General features: G+C 40.8%; 1 protein-coding gene across 3 annotated transcripts in view; it reads left to right on the forward strand.

The window, feature by feature from the left end:
• The window catches only part of ANTXR2 (ANTXR cell adhesion molecule 2), a 96,386-nt gene that overhangs the window by 37,441 nt on the left and 40,129 nt on the right, over positions 1 to 18,816 (forward strand). For all 3 annotated transcript variants that reach the window (XM_008497460.2, XM_030450005.1, XM_030450007.1), the window contains 3 exons: positions 9,923 to 10,001; positions 12,421 to 12,516; positions 18,271 to 18,312. In XM_008497460.2, coding sequence (XP_008495682.2) covers positions 9,923 to 10,001; positions 12,421 to 12,516; positions 18,271 to 18,312 — 217 coding nt within the window. The remainder of the gene's footprint in view (positions 1 to 9,922; positions 10,002 to 12,420; positions 12,517 to 18,270; positions 18,313 to 18,816) is intronic.

Consider the following 18,816-nt stretch of genomic DNA (forward strand, 5'->3'; position numbering starts at 1 on the left):
CTGGTTGTACAAGGAGTGAAGGTTCTTCCTGTGTGTGGGTGACAGATGTGATGGTGGTTTCCTCAGTGCTCTCTTTTAAATAATTAACACCACACTGGTGGAGCGCCTTACACAGCCAGCCTCAAAGCCAGCTGTATAGTCTCAGAGCTGTGTTTGTGGACATGTGCCTCATCTCTTTAGCTTGCTCCAGCTATTCCTTCTTTGGCATTTCAAAAACTACTGTACTTCTAATACACAGCCTTTTAAATAACTTGGAGTCTTGGCTTCTGGTTTGAAAGACAACAGTAGAAGAAAGAATAGTATGTCAGGCCACCCAAGGGGCAAATAGCTTTGCATTCACAAGCCTTGCAAATTGATCTCTTTCCAAACAAAGGGCATTTGAAACAGGCCTGCCCTGCTGTTCCATCACTTGGAGTTGCTGGGCTAGGTTTGGAAACAATCTTCTTTTGATAACCTTCTTCTTTATGTGGTCAGTAGCTGCCTAGGCTGGAACAGCTGGTAATTCTTATCAATCTCAAAAGTGGGAAAAGCTAGGGTTTATTCCTAAATGAACCAAAGCTAGCTTGTTCCTTACAGCTCAGCTATTAATTTTGTTTTTCAGATTTTTGGCTTTTGGTGGTGGGGCTGTTTAAACTTTGTGGTTTTGGTTTTTTGTTGTTTTTGTTTTCCCAGGCAGAGGGAGGAATTATGTCAATAAAGTAAATAAACAGCAGGATATTTTGCAAGAGGCTAATTTGCACAAAAATGACTTCTTAATGTAAAAATGAGACTCAAGTTCTTGCTTAGCCAAGAGTAAAGTAAGATTTATTCCGTCTTCTGAGGGCCCACGAACCCTGCTCATTCTGTGCCTATACCATAATGGTTAACATACATCTGTCATTAGTTCTAGTGGTACAGGCTCAGTCTGTGACCTTTGTTTTGTAAGGCATCAACAATAGAACAGCTGCCCCTGCATAGCTGAGATCTCAAACCTGCAATTTGGCAAGAGGCACAGAACGAATTGGATAAATATACATAAACACATTGTGAAGGAAGGGAAAACAGAACAGAATGAACCAGAGCATCATCCTACAACTTGTTTGATAGGGATGATTTAAGTAGGCATATGGTATAGTTAAATGTGCTTTCTAAAACATTGGCCCAATTCTTCAAGCAAATATGAAATAAATATCTAAATAGAAAGAGAGCTAATACAGTATCATTAGTTCTCTCAAAAGAGTGCCTTTGAAAATGTGTGAATGGGGGCTGGGTGTGAGCGATAAGCAGATTTACAGTCCCTCACAAAAAGTGTCATTAGCGTATTGTTAAGATTACGAAGTTGTGCTTCCTTCCAACTCTTCAAGCATTAAAAACACAAGCAGGCAATAAGCTGATATTTAGACCTAATCCAGCACCAATTTTCACATCTTATTAGCTCAGTGTTGGCATAGCAGACCACCGCAGCCACTGCAATACCTCTCACACAAAGTTTCCATCCAGCAGTCACACTGCCTACAATGTGCACATTTAGGAACTGAAAACCACTGCTAGGCTCATCCTACATCAGGACCTGCTAGTGTAGTGTTATTTAGTAACTAAGAATTGTAAGTTAAAATTAGCCTTTGTCTTTCTGCAATGCTTTTACCAGATGGAAATAAAATACAAAGTAGATAAGAAATTTTGAATTCTTACAAAATAAATCTAAAACATCTTTAAATTATGCTTTTCACACCAGGTGTATCTCCCATGTAAGCTACATGTAAGTTCTCAAATACACAAAACCATGTTATTTCCAGAGCTTGCTGTGAAACATACCAGTTGTCTTGTTTATTCAGACAAGCCCATAAATTCATCCAGTTCATTAACTTGAGTAGAACATCCATTTGTCTTCCCTAAAGGACTATTGAAAAAAGTTGTGCAGAACTGAGCTTTCCTGAGACATAGAAGCAAATAGCTGAAAACTAGATGAAGGAGATAATTACTGATGTTTTCTATGGCTGTATTTACCATTGTTCATTTTGTCACATTTTTCTCTTTGTTTGAGAAAGATAAAATTTTGGGAAACATTGCAACCACAGAGAGGAAGTGCCAAAGAAGGGAAGTTGCATAAGGACTGCAGGTTTAACCTGTTTACTCTCAGAGTTATTTAAGAAAGGATTGTTTCATAGGCTGTGTTGAGCATTTTCTGTTCTCTTTTCACCTAGCATTACATTTACCCTCTTTTTGTGGTATTGTTAACTAAGTAGCCTTACCATATAACCTTCATAACAATTACAGCAAGAGATAAATTTGGCCACAGAACTAAATCCCTCATTACTGCAAGGGTAATGCATCTGATGAGAACTTGGCCACTTGAAAGTTTGGAAACTTGTTTAAATATTCAAGTACAAGTTTAAGGACCCTTATCAAGATCTCATCTTCAGTCTGTAAACTACATGGTGACTACATATAGCTTGAAGAACACCTTGTCTAGAGAAAAAAAGGGAGCAATTAAAATGAGGATTCAGTAGGTTTTCTCAGTTAAGAGGTAGCTTGCTGACTAAGGTATTTCACATTCCAGATAACACCAGTCATTCCTACAAAAAGGCAAAAGCACAGTAAACCCCCATGGTACCTCACTGTACTTTCGGTAGGGCTGGAGGAGGGAGCACAGGCAGTCCACCGCTGCAGAAGGAGGTGCCAGCCACCAAAGCTTCCTTGGGCTTCTCAGCTTTCCTGAAGCCTTGGGGTATTCCCTGCACACACCAGCTGAGCAGGGCTCTAACCACAACCAACACCTACAGAAAAGGAAGCAAGCACACTTGCCCCCTTTTAACTTCCTGTGCCCTGCTCAGCCAGGTGAGTGCTTGTGCTCAGAAAGTGGGAGGATGCCATCTCCAAATCAAGTTGTTTTCACCTGGTGTTCTCATTCCAGGGCCTCTGTGCTCAATTAGGCCCATTGATTTAATATGAGAATTATTCTTCAATGTAAAGAGCAGTAGCAGTGGATTAAGAGATCTGCCCTGAATTGGACCTTCTCCCACCTGGACTAATTCCTTTCTTTGCAAAGTCACTGAGATTGAGCACTGATTTTCAGCACTAGCATCTAAAGCTTTTTTTTTGTTGCTGTGCTAGCCATAACCCTAACCCAATGAAAATAAATTAATAAAAATTATGTTTACCAATCACTGGTTACTCACATGGTACAATCTCCCCCCCTTCAAAATATATAGAGAAATAACCTCAGACAGGGCAAACCAGAAGTATGGTTGGATTAGGCTTAATTTCTGTTATAAATATTAACTTCTGAAAACATTTTAGGAATACATTTAGTTTGACGCAATTAGATTATAATGTGAACTATTCACAGATGGAAACATCTTCAATGAATTGTATAGGCTAACTGGCTCCTAAGACATATGGATCTGATGTTAAGATCAGTAGTAATTTCTAATGCAGTCCTTCACGTTCCTCAATAGGGCACACAGTGTTCCCAGAGCATTAAGAAGGAGTGCGTGAGCAGAACTAAGTGCTTAATATTATGCAGTGGACATAGTATCCTGAGCTGAATTAATAGACTAATTTAACATAATAATGACATTTCATACGCTGTTACTGCAGGTTCCCATGATTCCATGAGATCAGAGCTAATTCACTGCTGGCTTTCAGTCCTTTCAAATTCACTAGCACTTCCAGCAGTGAAGTATTTGTGTATTACTGTGCTTCTGCCTGTTTCCTGGGGAAAGCCAAACCCAAACAGGCAATATATTGAATGCTTTGCTGAGGAACTTGGGTAGTTCTGGGGTAACAAGGCAGTACCCCAAGAGAACTATAATTTGAATTTATGTTAGTGCTAAGCTACACTAAGAAAGGGGTGAGGGGGTAGGGGGAGCCAGGGCTGGGGAAAGAGTTTATATGAATTCTTTACTAAAACCCTCAAACACCATAATGATTTGCATAGTGTGCAGGTCCTGCTCTCCTCAGGAAAGTAATGGGATGTTCCTTCTCACCCCTGTGTGGTTGGTTTATCATGACTGTCCCCAGTACAATTCCCATTGACTCGAGCAAATTGTACCCAGTGCTTCCCTGTCCTGGCCGATCCTTGGCAGGGTGGAGCTGCACTGAGCATTTGGTAGGTGAGCTTTGTAACCCTGCTCCAAGGGAACCTGCTGTGTCCTTATGAAGCTGGGGCTTTGCAACTAGGAAGAGCAACAAAACCTGAAGCACAGACCTGACATACCTTCCCCCATGGCTTTGTGTGGCCTCCTTGTGCTGCTGGCATGTGTCCGTAGATAAAGAGAGTCACATTTGTGGTCCTGGAGTATTCATTAACTGAGAACAGGGAAACATACTCTGTGCTTTGGCTGGTGAGAATGGCTGGGTAAATAGTAGTTATATCCCCAGAAAATAATGTGTAGTGAAATGAGGCAATCAGGTGTTGCTAATTATGAGGTGGGAGGTGTGAGCTTGTGTTAAGCCTACCTGTGCCCAATTGGGGCTTACCCCAGCTGTGCATGAGCAGGATTGGGCGACCACTTGGTGACACAAGCTCACGCCTCCCACCTCGTAATTAGCAACACCTGATTGCCTCATTTCACTACAATAATGGCCAGTAGTTTCAGTCAAGTTGGTCAAAGGAAATCCTTCTGTCCATACAGAGACATTGGAGCTGATACCACAAAGACATCATCAGCCATTGCTCAGAGCCCTATGGTGCGCATCAGTTGTCTCCCCATGTGTATCACTCTCCTGCTGCTCAGCCTTCAGGCAGAAAATGAAGGGTGGTACAGCAGAGCCTGCCTCACCTGCCACTGAAGTCTTCAGCTTGCCTCCTGAGTTGAGGCCAGTAGTATTCAGCAGCAGAGCTCTGCCTGCTTTTCATTCTGAAACATCAAACACTTGTTCAGACTGACACCTGGTATTTGCTCTAGCTGTCAACATTTCTGCATGAAAAACCTTACCAAGCCACTGAAAGTCACTGTGTTAGTTTCCCCATCCTTCCAGTGACCACCAAAGGATGGCCACAGTGGCACCCCTTTGCTGCTGCCAGACTGTCTTGTAGGGAATGGTAAATTACAATGGGATAAAGTAATAGGATTGAAAAAAAAAATTATACTTAAATGAGGAGTTTCACAAAACCCTTCTCCCAGCACTGTTACTGACTCCCCACTGAATTTCATATACATTTATGGATGTATGTAAACACATATACTATTTATATAGAGGTATAGCTATTTTAAAAATACATACAGACACTGTGTTACCAGTAACAACTGTGTAATAAGGCTATATATATTAATTAATTGAAGTAAGTTTTTTAAGAGAAAGCACCCTTTTATATCTATTTTTTCCCATCCTACTATGTACAGCACTTTTGCTATTTAATGCTGGCACTTTATTCTAAAATACTTTTGTCACCATAATTTTAATAACTTTTTGAGCAGTTGCCAGTTTAATTTTCAGTGTGTGAAAATTGGAGGTAAATTATTTATTACTTCCAGCAAATGTCTTTCACAATTTTATTTAATTTTTTCATCTTTTTTAATGGCTCATAAAATGGCAGTCTTTTATTGGATACTGATAATGTAAGGAGCAAATGAATACTTTGCAAATAGGTTACTGTGGATTGAAATGTCAGCTGTATTTCACAGGGTATGAAATTCTTTAGACCAGAGCTGTACTGCCATATGGCAGTGTGCCATGTTCCTCTTCTGGTACAATGAAACACCAGTGGACATGAAGGAAAAAAACAATTGCAATTATTGGGTCTTCTCAAGTTACATTTTTTTGTAAATTATTTATTAGAATGGGCAGTGGGCCATGACTGATGCAGTTTAAAGTTGCAAGAGTCTTGTGGTTAACTTCATGCATAAATAAGACCATTTTTAAAAAGCAGAAGCATCACACAGCAGAGGTGGGGTTTTATCTGGCTGTTGGAGCATGTCTTCCTGGGTTGCCACAGCAACATCAACATCTACACTTCCTGATTCTCTGTGGGTTTTATGCAGGGTTGACCTGAGGAGGTACTCTGTTCTGCAGCTGGTTTCAGGAACTCAGCATTTGGTTTTGTTCTGTGCTGGTATGAAAAAAGTATCACGCTAACCTTTCCTTGCAAAAATGGGGCTGTGTCAAGAGGTGTATTGTACTCCAGGGACAGCCTGCACTCCGGTGTGTGTTGCTGGGCTGTTTGGGTGTAATCAAGCACAGTGTGGGCTCAGACATGGGCCCCATACCAGCATGGCTTTTCTTTGGGTGCTAGGCACTGACATCTTCTCTTCCCTTGTCTCGCTGTCTCTACATACCTCAGCAGGACAAACAATTTTCCTTGAGTCTTTGGAAAACAAGTAAGATCCTGTAGGTATAGTCATGTCAATTACATAAATAATTGCTGGGAGATCTGTCCATACAGTGTTACAGAAGCAGACACTTATTGCATGTGGAGACATTTTCAGAGGCATTGCTGATCACCTCCACCAAGGAGACTGAAAGTAGGTCTTACAGCCAGCTGACCAAAATCTGTGCCGCTCCTTCTCTCCTAAGCTAAAGCTGTCCTGAAAAATCACTGCTGTTTCACAGCCCTTTAGATTGTATTTGTACAGAAATGAGGTCTGAAAGTTTAGATATTACCTGGTGTCATAGGCTGGTTCATCCTTCAGCTGATTTGAGTTTTACTGACTGTACCTGACATTCAAAAAATATTGACAGTCACCAGTGGGAAACGAAAGTGCCTAAAAAACTCCATAATTACTGCTGAATGTCTTTTTATTTTCAAAATATTTGCCGTTTCCACAGTGCTGAGCTAAATGCCTCACAGATGTGGACAGTTACTAGTAAATACGTGTTCATGTATGTATCGTTCTCTTGGATGTTTGAACACTTGAGTAGAAGAAATAGGTAGTTCTTGGAACTCTAGGTTCATAGGGGCAATGTTTATACGAATCCGAAGTGCACATCGCCCATCAGACAGGTGAAGAAATGGAAAAATCTTGTTTCCCATACCCTACAGACATGACAGTTTCATGAAGCAAGCAATTTTGTATGTTGACAGGTTCATCCTTTTGAAGATGAAATAATTATCTGTATGAGTTCACTCTGTGGCTTCTAGAACTGAGCAAGTATGCTCAACTCCTAGGGAATCTCTGATGGCTCATCCCTGCAGCTGTGTGTCAAAATGGAAGTTGATAGGGAAACCAGTTGGTCCTACTGTATCCTATCTGTGCTGATAGCCAATGTGCTCAGTGAGCCTGTTGCTTGGGATATCTGTCAGACTGACAGCTAAGGGCCAGGGGAATGCAGAGCTCGACAGCAGTGAGGTGGCACACAGCAGCAGGGACTCCAAACCCGCAGTCCGTGGCAGCTGGGGAGCTGTGGACCCAGTTCTCATTTATACTCACGTGCTGTGGGTGCCCTTTTCTGGGGCCCTCTGCAGTGCTGAATGCTGTACACAGGCATCACTGTGTGCAAGGATCAGATCTATGGACCTCCCATGCAGCAGTTCAGCCCCCAGGAAGGTAGAAGAAAAAAGCATCTTTGGCTTCAAGCTTTAATGTGTAAGAGAGAACTGGATGGAGTGAGCTTAACAGCACCAACCCCTCAGAGTTCCAGGAATTCCTGAGGTACACCAAAACAGCAAACGTTTTTGCTGACCAACCTGTCAGGGCATGGGGGGCAGCCTGGAGGTTATGAGTGTAGCATTGCTGCAAAGGAAGATCTAACAGAATTATCATTTTGGTGTACTTGGCAGCTTTTTTTTTTTTTTGTGTAGGCTTTCTTATACAGGAGAACGAAACTAAACATGAGTAGCAGCTAGGGAGGACATGCCTCAACAGTACCTTTTTTTTTTCCCTTAACTTTCAAATGTGTTTTGCTTCCTAGTTGCTCAGCTGAAAAGCATTTGAGCCCTAGTGTATGACAATTCAGGCAGTGTCTGCTAGTGCTGGCAGCAGCAGTCAGCCACCAGTGCATCTTCCTTTTCTGAGACAAAGGTTTGGGATTGCTGGTAGCATGTTGCGCAAATCAGAAAAGAGCCAGAGGATAAAAACCATTGTGAAATGATGTTAGAAAATATTCCTGGCTGACACGAACTCACATGGATGAGGAAGAAGAATGATACTGCCCACCAGCAAAGGGAATTAATTGGAGAGCAGGAAAAAAACCCAAAAAAATCTAGGATTCACTTCCCCCCCCCCCAAACTGCAATGGGGAAGGAGTGAGCATCTGAAAGCATTCTGGAAACTCAGCCCCAGTAGCTGGCAGCAGCTGTAGTCAGATGTTACTGATCAAATCCAGCAGTTCTTCACAAGTGCATAGGCAGAATTATTTTTTATGTCAGTGGGAGTTTTGCCCAACAAGAGACTAAGAATTGGTTCCAGCCGAAGATAAAAGAGCTGAGGAAAACCTATTGTATTTTATACAAGAGTTAAAATATGATCAGAAATAGTCAATGCAGGAGGCAGTGGGTCTACCACTGATTTAAAAATCAGGTGTTTTTTGGTGTGGTACATTTGGATTGAGCTGTTGGAAGGGCTGTGAGAGCAGGCTTTGAAGCAAGCAATATGATCCCAGTTATGGCATCAGTCAGTGACAAGGCACCCACCATTGTTTAGGCAAGTTCAGAAAAAGAAAGGCTGGATGGCTTTTATGTTCAGGAAGCATGACCACAATGAATGCCCTTTCTGGGGTGTAACCAAGTTCAAAACTTAGTGCAGAGCCTGTGGCTCATTTCTCCAAGTCATGCTTTAAATAGACAAGTCTAATGGTGGAAAGTGAAGCATTGAAAAGTTTAATCTTTCCTCTTTGATTCTGTGCTTAACTGCAAAGTTGCCATCCAAAAATACTTGTGGGTGCATCACATCACATTAAACAAATACATTGTTAGCATCAGTTTTGGTATAGTTTGATTTATTTACTATGTTGAAAGGCAACCAAACAATTTTTTTTATTTTTATTTGTTCTGATTCACTTATTCCAGTAATGATTAGAAGTAAATTACAGTTATTCTTTTTGTTAGATCAGTTATTCATAACAGACAGACCATTTAAAAATGAGTTTAGTGGAAGCAACTTACTTCATTTTTACTAAAACTGAAAAAGAAATTAGCCAAATTAGTCAAAATAGCTTTGAACTCCATATTGACTAAAGCATTTGTGCCAGAATAAAAATTCATGACATATAAGAACAGTATAAATGATTAATCATTTTAGTTCATACATATCTATATTTTTATTTAATTACATCTATGCATAGTATAAACTGTCTGAATCTTGGGAATCCAAGCCAGAGAAGCTGAAGAGTCTTCGTGTGTTTAACATTCACCATGTGTTGTTTTCTTCTAGGGTTAATTTGTAAAATGTAAACTACATACTATTTGTTGTATGCAGTGTTTATGTACTATTTATAGAAAGACTTGACCATTTATAATTATCCGACATTTTTATCCATAATGTCTGCATATGACTAGAGAGATGTGTATGGAACAGATAAAACAATGTTATTTTTACAGCTGAACTTTATTTTTTGTGTAAAACTTTTTGGACTATTGTATGCTACAGGCATATTCTGTACTCAGCTTTCTATCAAGAGGAATAAATTATTTCTAAATAGTCATCAGCACAGTACTTGAGGGAGACTCTGTTGTTCATTTTAAGCAGCATAAGTTGAGGAAAAGAAAGATCAGTTGAAATGACCAAAAATGGGTTTCTTAACACCACAAGGTCCAACTCTGTAGCAGCCAAGTACTGTGATCATTTTAAGAGTCATAGGAGTTTTCTAGCAATTATCACCCAACGTAATTGTGGCGGTTTATGTGGAGTCATTTGTGTCTCCTGGTGCAGCTTGGAGACTCCCGTGTTTCCCTCTGGGAACACCTCTGTTGAACAGCCTAGAGGTACAGGTGCCTCCCTGGCACCTCTCTGCTTTCAGTGACCCTTTCTTGGTTGACAGTTTTTTTTCCCTTTCTTTCCAGAACTTTGGAAGTCTTGGTGAGTTTGAACGAAGGGCAATCTTTCATGTCCAGCTCATTAACAATCACCGCCTCGGAGTGTGTAAGTAAATGGTTGACATCATCCAATGTATAGTCCTGAAACCCATCTGCTCTTCATCATTGTGTCACCTCTCAACTGAGGGAAAGACCCAGTAGAAGTTCAGAGTGCTCAAATCCACCTAAATGAAAAATACACCTGTGCAGACGCACACGGAATATACACAATTTACTGACACATTATTTTTTTAATAGCTAGGTGCGTACATACATACCCCTGAGTCACTTTCTATGTATTTGAGATGTGCTTAGACCCTGTTGTACAACACCACTACACACAACTAAGTTTTCAGTTCCCCAGTGAAATGTGTGTGAGGGGGTTACAGACAAGATTTTTTCTGCAGTTATATAGAACTCCCTTAATTCTTTCTATTGAGGTGGCAAACAGTTTTATTTTAGGAAGATCTTTTCTTGCAGTAGTTTTTGCAGTATTTCCACATAAGTGAAGCATTGCTGCATGTATCATCTGTGGTTCTGTGATTTGAGATTTCCGAATAACACACAAAACCCATCTTCTACCTAGCAGGCTCGAAGATTTACCTTTGTTTTCTGACACAGGCTCTATTAGAGGGGTTTCTCCTTTCATTGCTGCTGCATCTGTTTGGCTAGCTGCTTCAGGGGCTGTGGGAACATCCTGCTATGTTTTTATCCTAGGTTTATACAAAGAGAGTGAATAGCCTCTGGAATAAAGTACATGCTTATACAGTCAGGGACTTTTCCAACTTAGCTTTAAAATTTCTAACCTGACATTTCTGCTCACCATTAATTTCTTCTGTATTACACAGGCAGGACAGTTACAATTTTTGCTGTTAGATACGAGAGCACTATATATAGATGGAGTGTTTGAAAATACCCTGTTACACATGTGAAGTGTGACTTCAGTGCAGCTTTCCTGTCAGGCATAGAAGTATACAGAACAGAACCTCCTGCTCATCAGCATGTGTTTTTCCTACAGTATTTTTATCACTCCTAGGTAATTAACCTAAAAGAGAAAAAAATAAGGACATATTTCTTTTATTCATTTAAAAACTAAATAGTAGGATAACTGTGGAATCAGAATAATCTCAGTTCAGCATTTCAGCTTCAGGAGAGCCTGAATGAATGGAGAGCTGAAGAAACACACACTCTGCAAATCAGATCTCTCTGTTTAAGGGCCTCTTTATCACTTGGAAGCATTTCAATCTTACACCACAGCATGCTGAGGCAGCCTCCGTGTGACAGGGCAAGGTCAGAACAGTCACAGAGGGTGCTGGAGGCTAAGAGCAGACTGCTGGTCTCTCTTAGTGCTTTCGGAGGAAGCAGCGTATGTTAGGTCTCTCCCCATGCCCCCTTAAAAATCGCTAAGACTGCATGGATAAAAACAAAGCCTGGATGCTCAGCAGATCATACCAAATTGCCAGGTACGGCTGTCTCACCTCTGCTGTACTCTAGCAGTGCTTCTCTGTGGTCTGAAGTTTTCAGTAACAGGAAACAGAATGAGTACAGATGTGCATTGACAGGAAAACTGTCGCAATTCTGGTAAATTTTTTTTGTCCTGTTACTTTTTTTTTTTTCCTTTTCCTTTCATACATGTTGCAGCAAAGGCAGCTCCATACAAGGAGAACTGCTGTTTCCATAGTAGCAGATGGGCAACTGCAAGAAATGGGTCACTGCTAGACTTGTTCCACTAATGCTGATGGCTAGCTGATGTATTAGTGTTACAAGTTACAGCCCCCACTAGCAAACACACATTGCTGCAGTGAAAACAAACAAAAAAAACCACGCTGGATCTAGGCATGGAGGCCTGCATCTTACCTGTTCCTTGTAACTGCCTCACCACCTACATGTACTTGGAATGAAGCTGTGTTTTACTTCCCATATGCAATGGTGTATCTCCAGTATAACTTTTCTCACTTGGAGAGAATTACTCATGCTGTACTCCAGCCTTGGTTTTTCCTTGGGTGTCTCTCATTTCCTTTTTCCCCAGCTGAAGTCTGAATAACTTCTGTTTTTATGAGGCCACTGCTGCATTTTTCTCAGCATTGTTGCAAACCAGCACAGCAGCACAGAACAGCAAGAGTAAGAATAAAAGCACCTACATGAATGGTGTCACCACCTCCCTCTCCTTAACACTGATATATCATTAACGATGAACCACAGCTCCTGTTGAAGCATCCTAGCTTACCTTCTACAAAACTGATGGAACTGAGTGGGACTTAAAACAGAAGGTGGAACTATACTTGTGCCAAATAGGAATTTGGCTCAGACACCCTTCTTGATCCTGTGTGAGGAATTCCTCTGTTAGCAAGAATAGGATGAAGTGAGTGGGTACAATTTCTTTGGGATTTTTATCAGTTAGTAGGAAATGATTTGGGGTGAGAGGGAAAACAAGACAGCAGTTATTTGCAACATCCACTGACGCTGTCTTTCTGCTTTCTTTGCAGTCTAGTGGAGTGGCAGCACTCGTTGCTGTTCTTGTGCTGTTACTGTTAGCAGCACTCGGTCTGCTCTGGTGGTTCTGGCCCCTCTGCTGCAAAGTGGTGAGTAATACTGGGTGTGTGACTCAGGATTAAAACTCATACGATACTGGGAAACACAGATACTGTAGGGAATGAGTTATGTAAGAGGAGAGCTACACATGATGTAAGATGTCTGCTGAGGAAGATTTCTTACCTTAGTGACATGCACAAATGGAAGAAGAGATCAGCTTTAACACCATTGGACTGCAGTCTTGGCAGTGCTTTTGGCTTCCTGAGACCTGCACATACATGGACCAGCACCATGATGGTGTGCCTCTCACTGTCTTTCTGCTGAGTGAGCATTTGTGACATTTCTGTAAAATCTTTGATAAAAGCATCTTCTCTATTATTTGAAAGTTGTTGCCCATAATGATATGCAGATGCTACCATGAAATCAATGATAATTTTAAAAGTACTATCACTAAAATTGGTATTTGTAATACACTATGGGCTCTCAAGTTGGAAATCCTTTATTGTCTTAATAATCCCTTGTACACATTGCATCCTTTCCACCTGTGCACTCTTTTCTTCTAGCAGCAGTCAGCAGTGCTGTTTCACTAACTCTCATTCCATCTCCTTGTGTGTTGGGGTTTTTTAATTGGTTAGGTTTATTGATCCAGTTCAACAGTAGTGCTGACTTGGGAACTGGAGGTTGCTTCCAGATTGCTTTCTTGTCTTGTTTCAGGCTTATGGAACCTGGGGCAGCAGTAGAATTGTCCTTCTCACCTGACTATGCCAAAGCCCACAAAATCATAATCCGAGGTGTAGTCCTGTCAGGTCCCAGGCTATTGTAGGGCAAGGGTTTCTGAAACAAGAACTGTGAACTCTTAAGAAAAAGACTTTCTTCTGTCTCATTCTACACAGTATGGTCCCATCAGAAATTGAGGGAGGTTGTCCATTAGTCATTTGCTTCATCTTTATTTTACATCATGAATCTTCCTGTGGAAAAGGAAAATTCAAAATCACCAAGTAGAAAGGTTCTTATTTTCTTAATTTAAAATAATTGTCTAACCTTGATCCATAGACCATCTTCACACTTCTTAGTTTCTACACTGTCTTTCTGTAGAAAGCAGCTTCAGGTAGGCATTTCATGTAGATCTGTCATCTGGGGTAGGGTGAGAGGGAGGTGGAGGACACGCTGTCAGAAAAGCCAACATTTTGTGTCTCAAAGACTATTTATTTTAGAAATACACATGTAAAAAAATTTAAATCCTTAAGTGAAGCTGGGTAACTTTTTTTTCAGTGTCTCCTGTCAGCTTCTTACAGACATACTTTGAAGCAAGTTTTTTCAATACTTGTTTCTAGTTGTTGAGAGGAATCATAATGTCCTTTCTCAAGAGTTGCTTTTCTGAAAGCAGCTGCATTTCTTTTTTTTCTGACTTCTCAAGTTACTCTGTTTTCATCAAGACAAAGACACTTCTTTTTAAGTTGACTGATACCAAGAAACTGAATGTTCTCTTAGTTTGTTGGAGCTCTCAGAATTACTTACCTCACTGAAACTCTGTTTTTTGTCACTAGCTGAGAATGACTGTCAAATGCAATCCATGTGTCTTTAATCAATGTTAGGCCAGAAACAGCCTTTTTGCAGTTGGAAGTGTAGTCAGTCACATCACATTTAGTTGCACATGCAGTTATAATAATTTTTCAAGTGGATTTTTTCATTTCAGCATCAGGCTTACCCATGTATAAACTCGTGGAAAAAGTCAAAATATTCTTCACACTGGTCAGTGCTCAGAAGTCACTGCTTGTCGTGGTATAGCAGAACTTCACATACTTTGTGTTCTCCTTTCATTCAAGAAAAGAATGATTGCAGTATTCCAGTACTTTGAGAGCAGGAACTTTCTTTCCAGTAATAACTCTGTAATGACAATCAACAAGATCCTTTCTGGACTTCTTTTGGGTCTAACTCCAACATAAAAAAAAAAAAAAAAAAGTCAAATGTATAGTTCTGTAGTATTAATTTCTATCCCTTCTGGTAGTCATGCCTGTATGATATATTATGATACAATTTGTACCAGCCTGTGCCTGTTACAAGTGAAAAGAGTTCAGTTTACACTACAGGTATGCATGAATGCACCACACAGAGCTGTATAGGGATACCTGAGCTAGGACCCAAGTAAGTACTTGCAGAGCAGACTTACTACCTTGGGTGCCAGAGATGCACCGTGGCATTAGGGCAGAGCCTTCCTCGGGGCTGGTGTCCTGTATGGAGCTACATCTCCACAAAGAGCAGCACTGAGCTGTGAGAAAATGTCTCTCTGTTGTGCTTAGGTCTGTTCCTCCCTTATGTTTACTTTAAGGAACAGTAACTTACCCTGATCTGGTGTTTGATACAGGAGTGATTGGCTGCTTCTCATCTTGAGCTGTAGGTCAGTAAGTTATTACGGAGAAGCAGCCTGGCTTCCATGGGATCAAGAAACCCATTGCATTTGAAATGTTACTATACTCTGTTGTTTTCTCCCACCTCTTGTTCCTTCTTGTTTTTGTGCCAGTGTCCTTGACAAGAGGCATTGCAGGGCCAGGCAGGACCTTCTCTTCCCTTCCTCTGAGTGCTTCCCTGGCAGAGCGGAAAGTCTCTGGTCTCATGGGACAAAACAACGGGAGCAAGGAAGAAAGCAGCAACCCTCAAACGTTTTAAGCATCCTATGCTTTAAGAACAAATGGAAGAGGAGGCAAAAGGTGGTGTGGATGGAGCAGAATGAGTGTCCAGAACCACAGGAGCCCATAAGCCCTGCTGCCTGAGGCAGTAGTGATGTCCAGGTGGTTTGGGCCCTCCACTTCATCCTTGCTAGGACTTGGTCTACCACAGGGCTCCTGGGTAGGAGTTCCATGTACACTTACAGGTTGGGGGACTCCTTTTTCTTTTTCTTCCTCCCCCCACCTCTTCTCATTAAAGGCAGTTCACTGTTGACAGTTCTTTCACTCTTCCCTCAATATCAGAACATATGATCATATCAAGCTGGCTTCAGGCTCTGGTGCTGACATTTCCTAATGCCCACATCACGCGAACACTTGAAAAGTGTTAATGAGCAGATCAAAGGGATTGTTGCCTGAAGCAACTAACTGTTTTTTGGTTTTTGTTTTTGTTAAGAAATCGGCTCTCCTCCAAACTCAAGTCTTCATTCTTTGCAACTAAATAAATGAGATGCAGCCTTGCCTAGTGGTGCTAATAATAAAACAAAATTAGGAATCTACACGGGATTAATAAGACAGAAGCATTATTCAGAATATTCTGTATTTAAGCAATCTGAATCATTCAGGAAAAGTTAATTTGCAGCATTATGTAGCAGTTTCATGGTACATTTGCACTTTTTTCTGCCAAAGCTGCATGGGTTTCTAAGATTTCTCTCTTTAAAAAAAAGGCTTTCTGCTGATTTCACTTGAAATATCACACAAGACTGAAAATAATCTTTGCGTGTGTGAGAGAGTGTGTGAGGAGCCTGTGGAAACATAAGGGTGCAGGCATTTACATTCCACTTCTGTCAGCAGGGGTGAGGTATCTGCTACTCAAAGCAGATTTTTTTCTCACACCACTGTCACATTTAAAACAAGTTTCATTTTCTGAAGCTATTAGAAATAGCAGCTAATTGATGTATTGGTTAGCTTCAAATCAGACTTACCATGTAACGTCAAGGAGTTTAGCAGCTGGCACAGGGTTAGATCCTTTCGTTCATGGAGTCAAACAAAACCTGTCACTGAATCATGACTTCTGAAGCCCAGTCAGGTCCAACAAGCAGAGTTTTTCTTGATTCACTGGGGTAGAAATTTTAATTCAGTCAATCCCAACAGATGTAGGGTCCAAGTGAACTGTACCATGTGTCACAAAGAAGTGTACTGTGCGAAGTTGTCTTTGCTTGGGAGAGACTGACTTATGAATTCTAGATCTATAGAAAGTAGAGTGATAATACCATTTAATATCTATTTATATAAATCTGCAACCTAGCTAGGCCTTTTTACCCTGTACAGCTTGCAGTCTTGGCAGTGAAATACATTTTTTGAGATAATTGTTAGACAGGCAAAAGGGAAATAAGAATAGGAATTAAATAAGATAAGGTGACCCTTAATATATTGAAAATACTGTTTTACTGCTTCCAGTCTTTTAATTGCTTTCGGTGAGAATTAAATGTCTTCATGCTTTGGAAAATCTTGCTCAGCATCCAAGTATCTCTCCAAATCTGTCCCATGATCCCTCTGTGTTGTTGTTTCTTATTAAGTTAGGGCAGTAATTCCAATCTGGCTCACAGGAATGTTTCACTAATTAAATACTCAATTTCTGCTTAAGTATTCTGAAAATTCCTGACGGATGGGAAGAAAAGGTGTTCAGAAATATTTAAAGAAAGGTAATTTCTGGCACATTTTTGCAACATCATAGTATCAAGGAGATGTCTGGATAAACCCCATGGTTGATCTTCCAGTCCGCTCAAAGTACTCTGAGCTTGCTTGATGAATGTGTTCAACACGAAGCACTGTGCAAAAATGCTTGCAAAGGTGGCATAACTTATTTCTCTTATTTTTGTAGAATTACTATATCCAGTGCTAAAAGCCCATAGCTTGTTTTGGCAATAACTAGCAAATATCTTGGTGGCACTGTGACTTGAAATATAAATCAACAAGAAAAACCCTGGATTATTGGTCAAGAAAAATATTTCTTTTAAGTATGATTCTATATACCTGTGCAGTGACATAATTTACAGGCAGTGAATGAAGTACTATAATTAATAGCCCAAAGTGAATAAAATAAGACATATTTCAATTAAGTTACTTAATCAGTTAAGGCAGTAAGAGATCTAGGTGGTTTTATCATGGGACCTTTTTTGTTATGTTTCTGTAACACTAAGGCATAGCATAACCAGACTTGTTTATATTCATGGGGTATTTTTTAGTAATTTCTATATAATAATCAAGCAGAAAAAAAAATACTTTCATATCACTGAAGTACTTCTTTTTAGCTTACAAACTTGCTTTCCATGTAGAAGAATGTGTGTGTGCACTCAGTTTCCACCTCAGTTATTTAACAGAGCTGCTGCCTTCCTCCTGCCTGTAATGCTGAGAGGATTGTGGTCAGTACTAGGGAACTCCCCGAGATGCACAGTCTCCATGTGAGAAAGGGAACAGGAATAAACTGTGGGCAGAGGTTTAAATATAGGTGTCAGTGAGTTATCCAAAGAGCAGACTTTATCCAGGAACAGTTTAAGAAACCTTGTGAACATTATGTCCTGCTTGCAGGCACTCCATGCTGAGCAGTCAAGGACCCACTTAATACTTAAATTATTAGATCTGAAATGTGAGATCTGCAGGAACGATCTGGACAGCCAGAGGTGAAGCCTGAGCTACCAGAAGGCATTTCACCCTTGCCACTGGGCCAGAAATTATCCAGCAGAATGGCACAAGAAGCAGGCATCTTGGCCCAAGATTATGCAAGACCTCGCATAGACCTTGGGAGGCTTTTCTCCCAGGCTTAATTAACTCCATAGGGTTTCATTGCTGGCTACTGCTTAGAATGACTGAGTCTTATCCGGTCAGGAAGCATAGTGGGAGATGTGTCTGCCCAAAGAGTGTCTGCCAGTCAACTGATGTTATTTTCAATTAGATGGATAGTGTTAATTTCCAGAAGGCCTTGATAATCAATACCCAAGGGACTTGGCGGCAGCAGTTGCCAGTTTGCAAGCAGATGTGGGGGACGCAGATGAAAACAGTTCACTCTTAACATTTTATGTTGGCTTCTGGATGCTGCCAGTGCAATTCCTTATGCTTTTCTACGTTTGGCTTTTTCAGGTCATCAAAGATCCCCCTCCACCTCCACCAGCTCCAAAAGAGGTAGAGTATGACACTGCTCACTGCCCTGGTCACATGATACCACTCCTCTGTGCTCCTTGTTCTGTGAATCTGGCTCTCAGTCTAGCTGCTGAAGGAGAAATATCTGCCCCATGGGAAGTCTTAATATGAGAGCAGGATGGCCAAAGTCTGTCCCAGATCTCTCTTCTGTCTCAGTCTGCTCAGTGTGGCATGAATTAAGCCCAAATCCACAGAAATATTTAGGGGCTTTATCTCATAATACCTGAATGTTTTTCCCATTCTGCAATGAAAGCAGAAAGACTCAGTAGCTCTTGTATAGCAGGTGAAAGGTTCATGTATGAGTGAAACATGCTGATTTTTACACAGCTTTGGCATTCCAGACAGTGAAGAAATTCCCTCATAAGGGAATTTCTCCCCCTCTTATGGGCAATAACGCACTAGAGTATCTTCAGTGTTTCTGCCCCCTGGTCTTGATTGAGGTGGTTGCTTCAGTGTGCTCAAGTCCAACAGCTCAGTCCATGATCA

This window comes from Calypte anna, chromosome 4A (assembly GCF_003957555.1).
Source record: "Calypte anna isolate BGI_N300 chromosome 4A, bCalAnn1_v1.p, whole genome shotgun sequence".
NCBI lineage: Eukaryota > Metazoa > Chordata > Aves > Apodiformes > Trochilidae > Calypte > Calypte anna.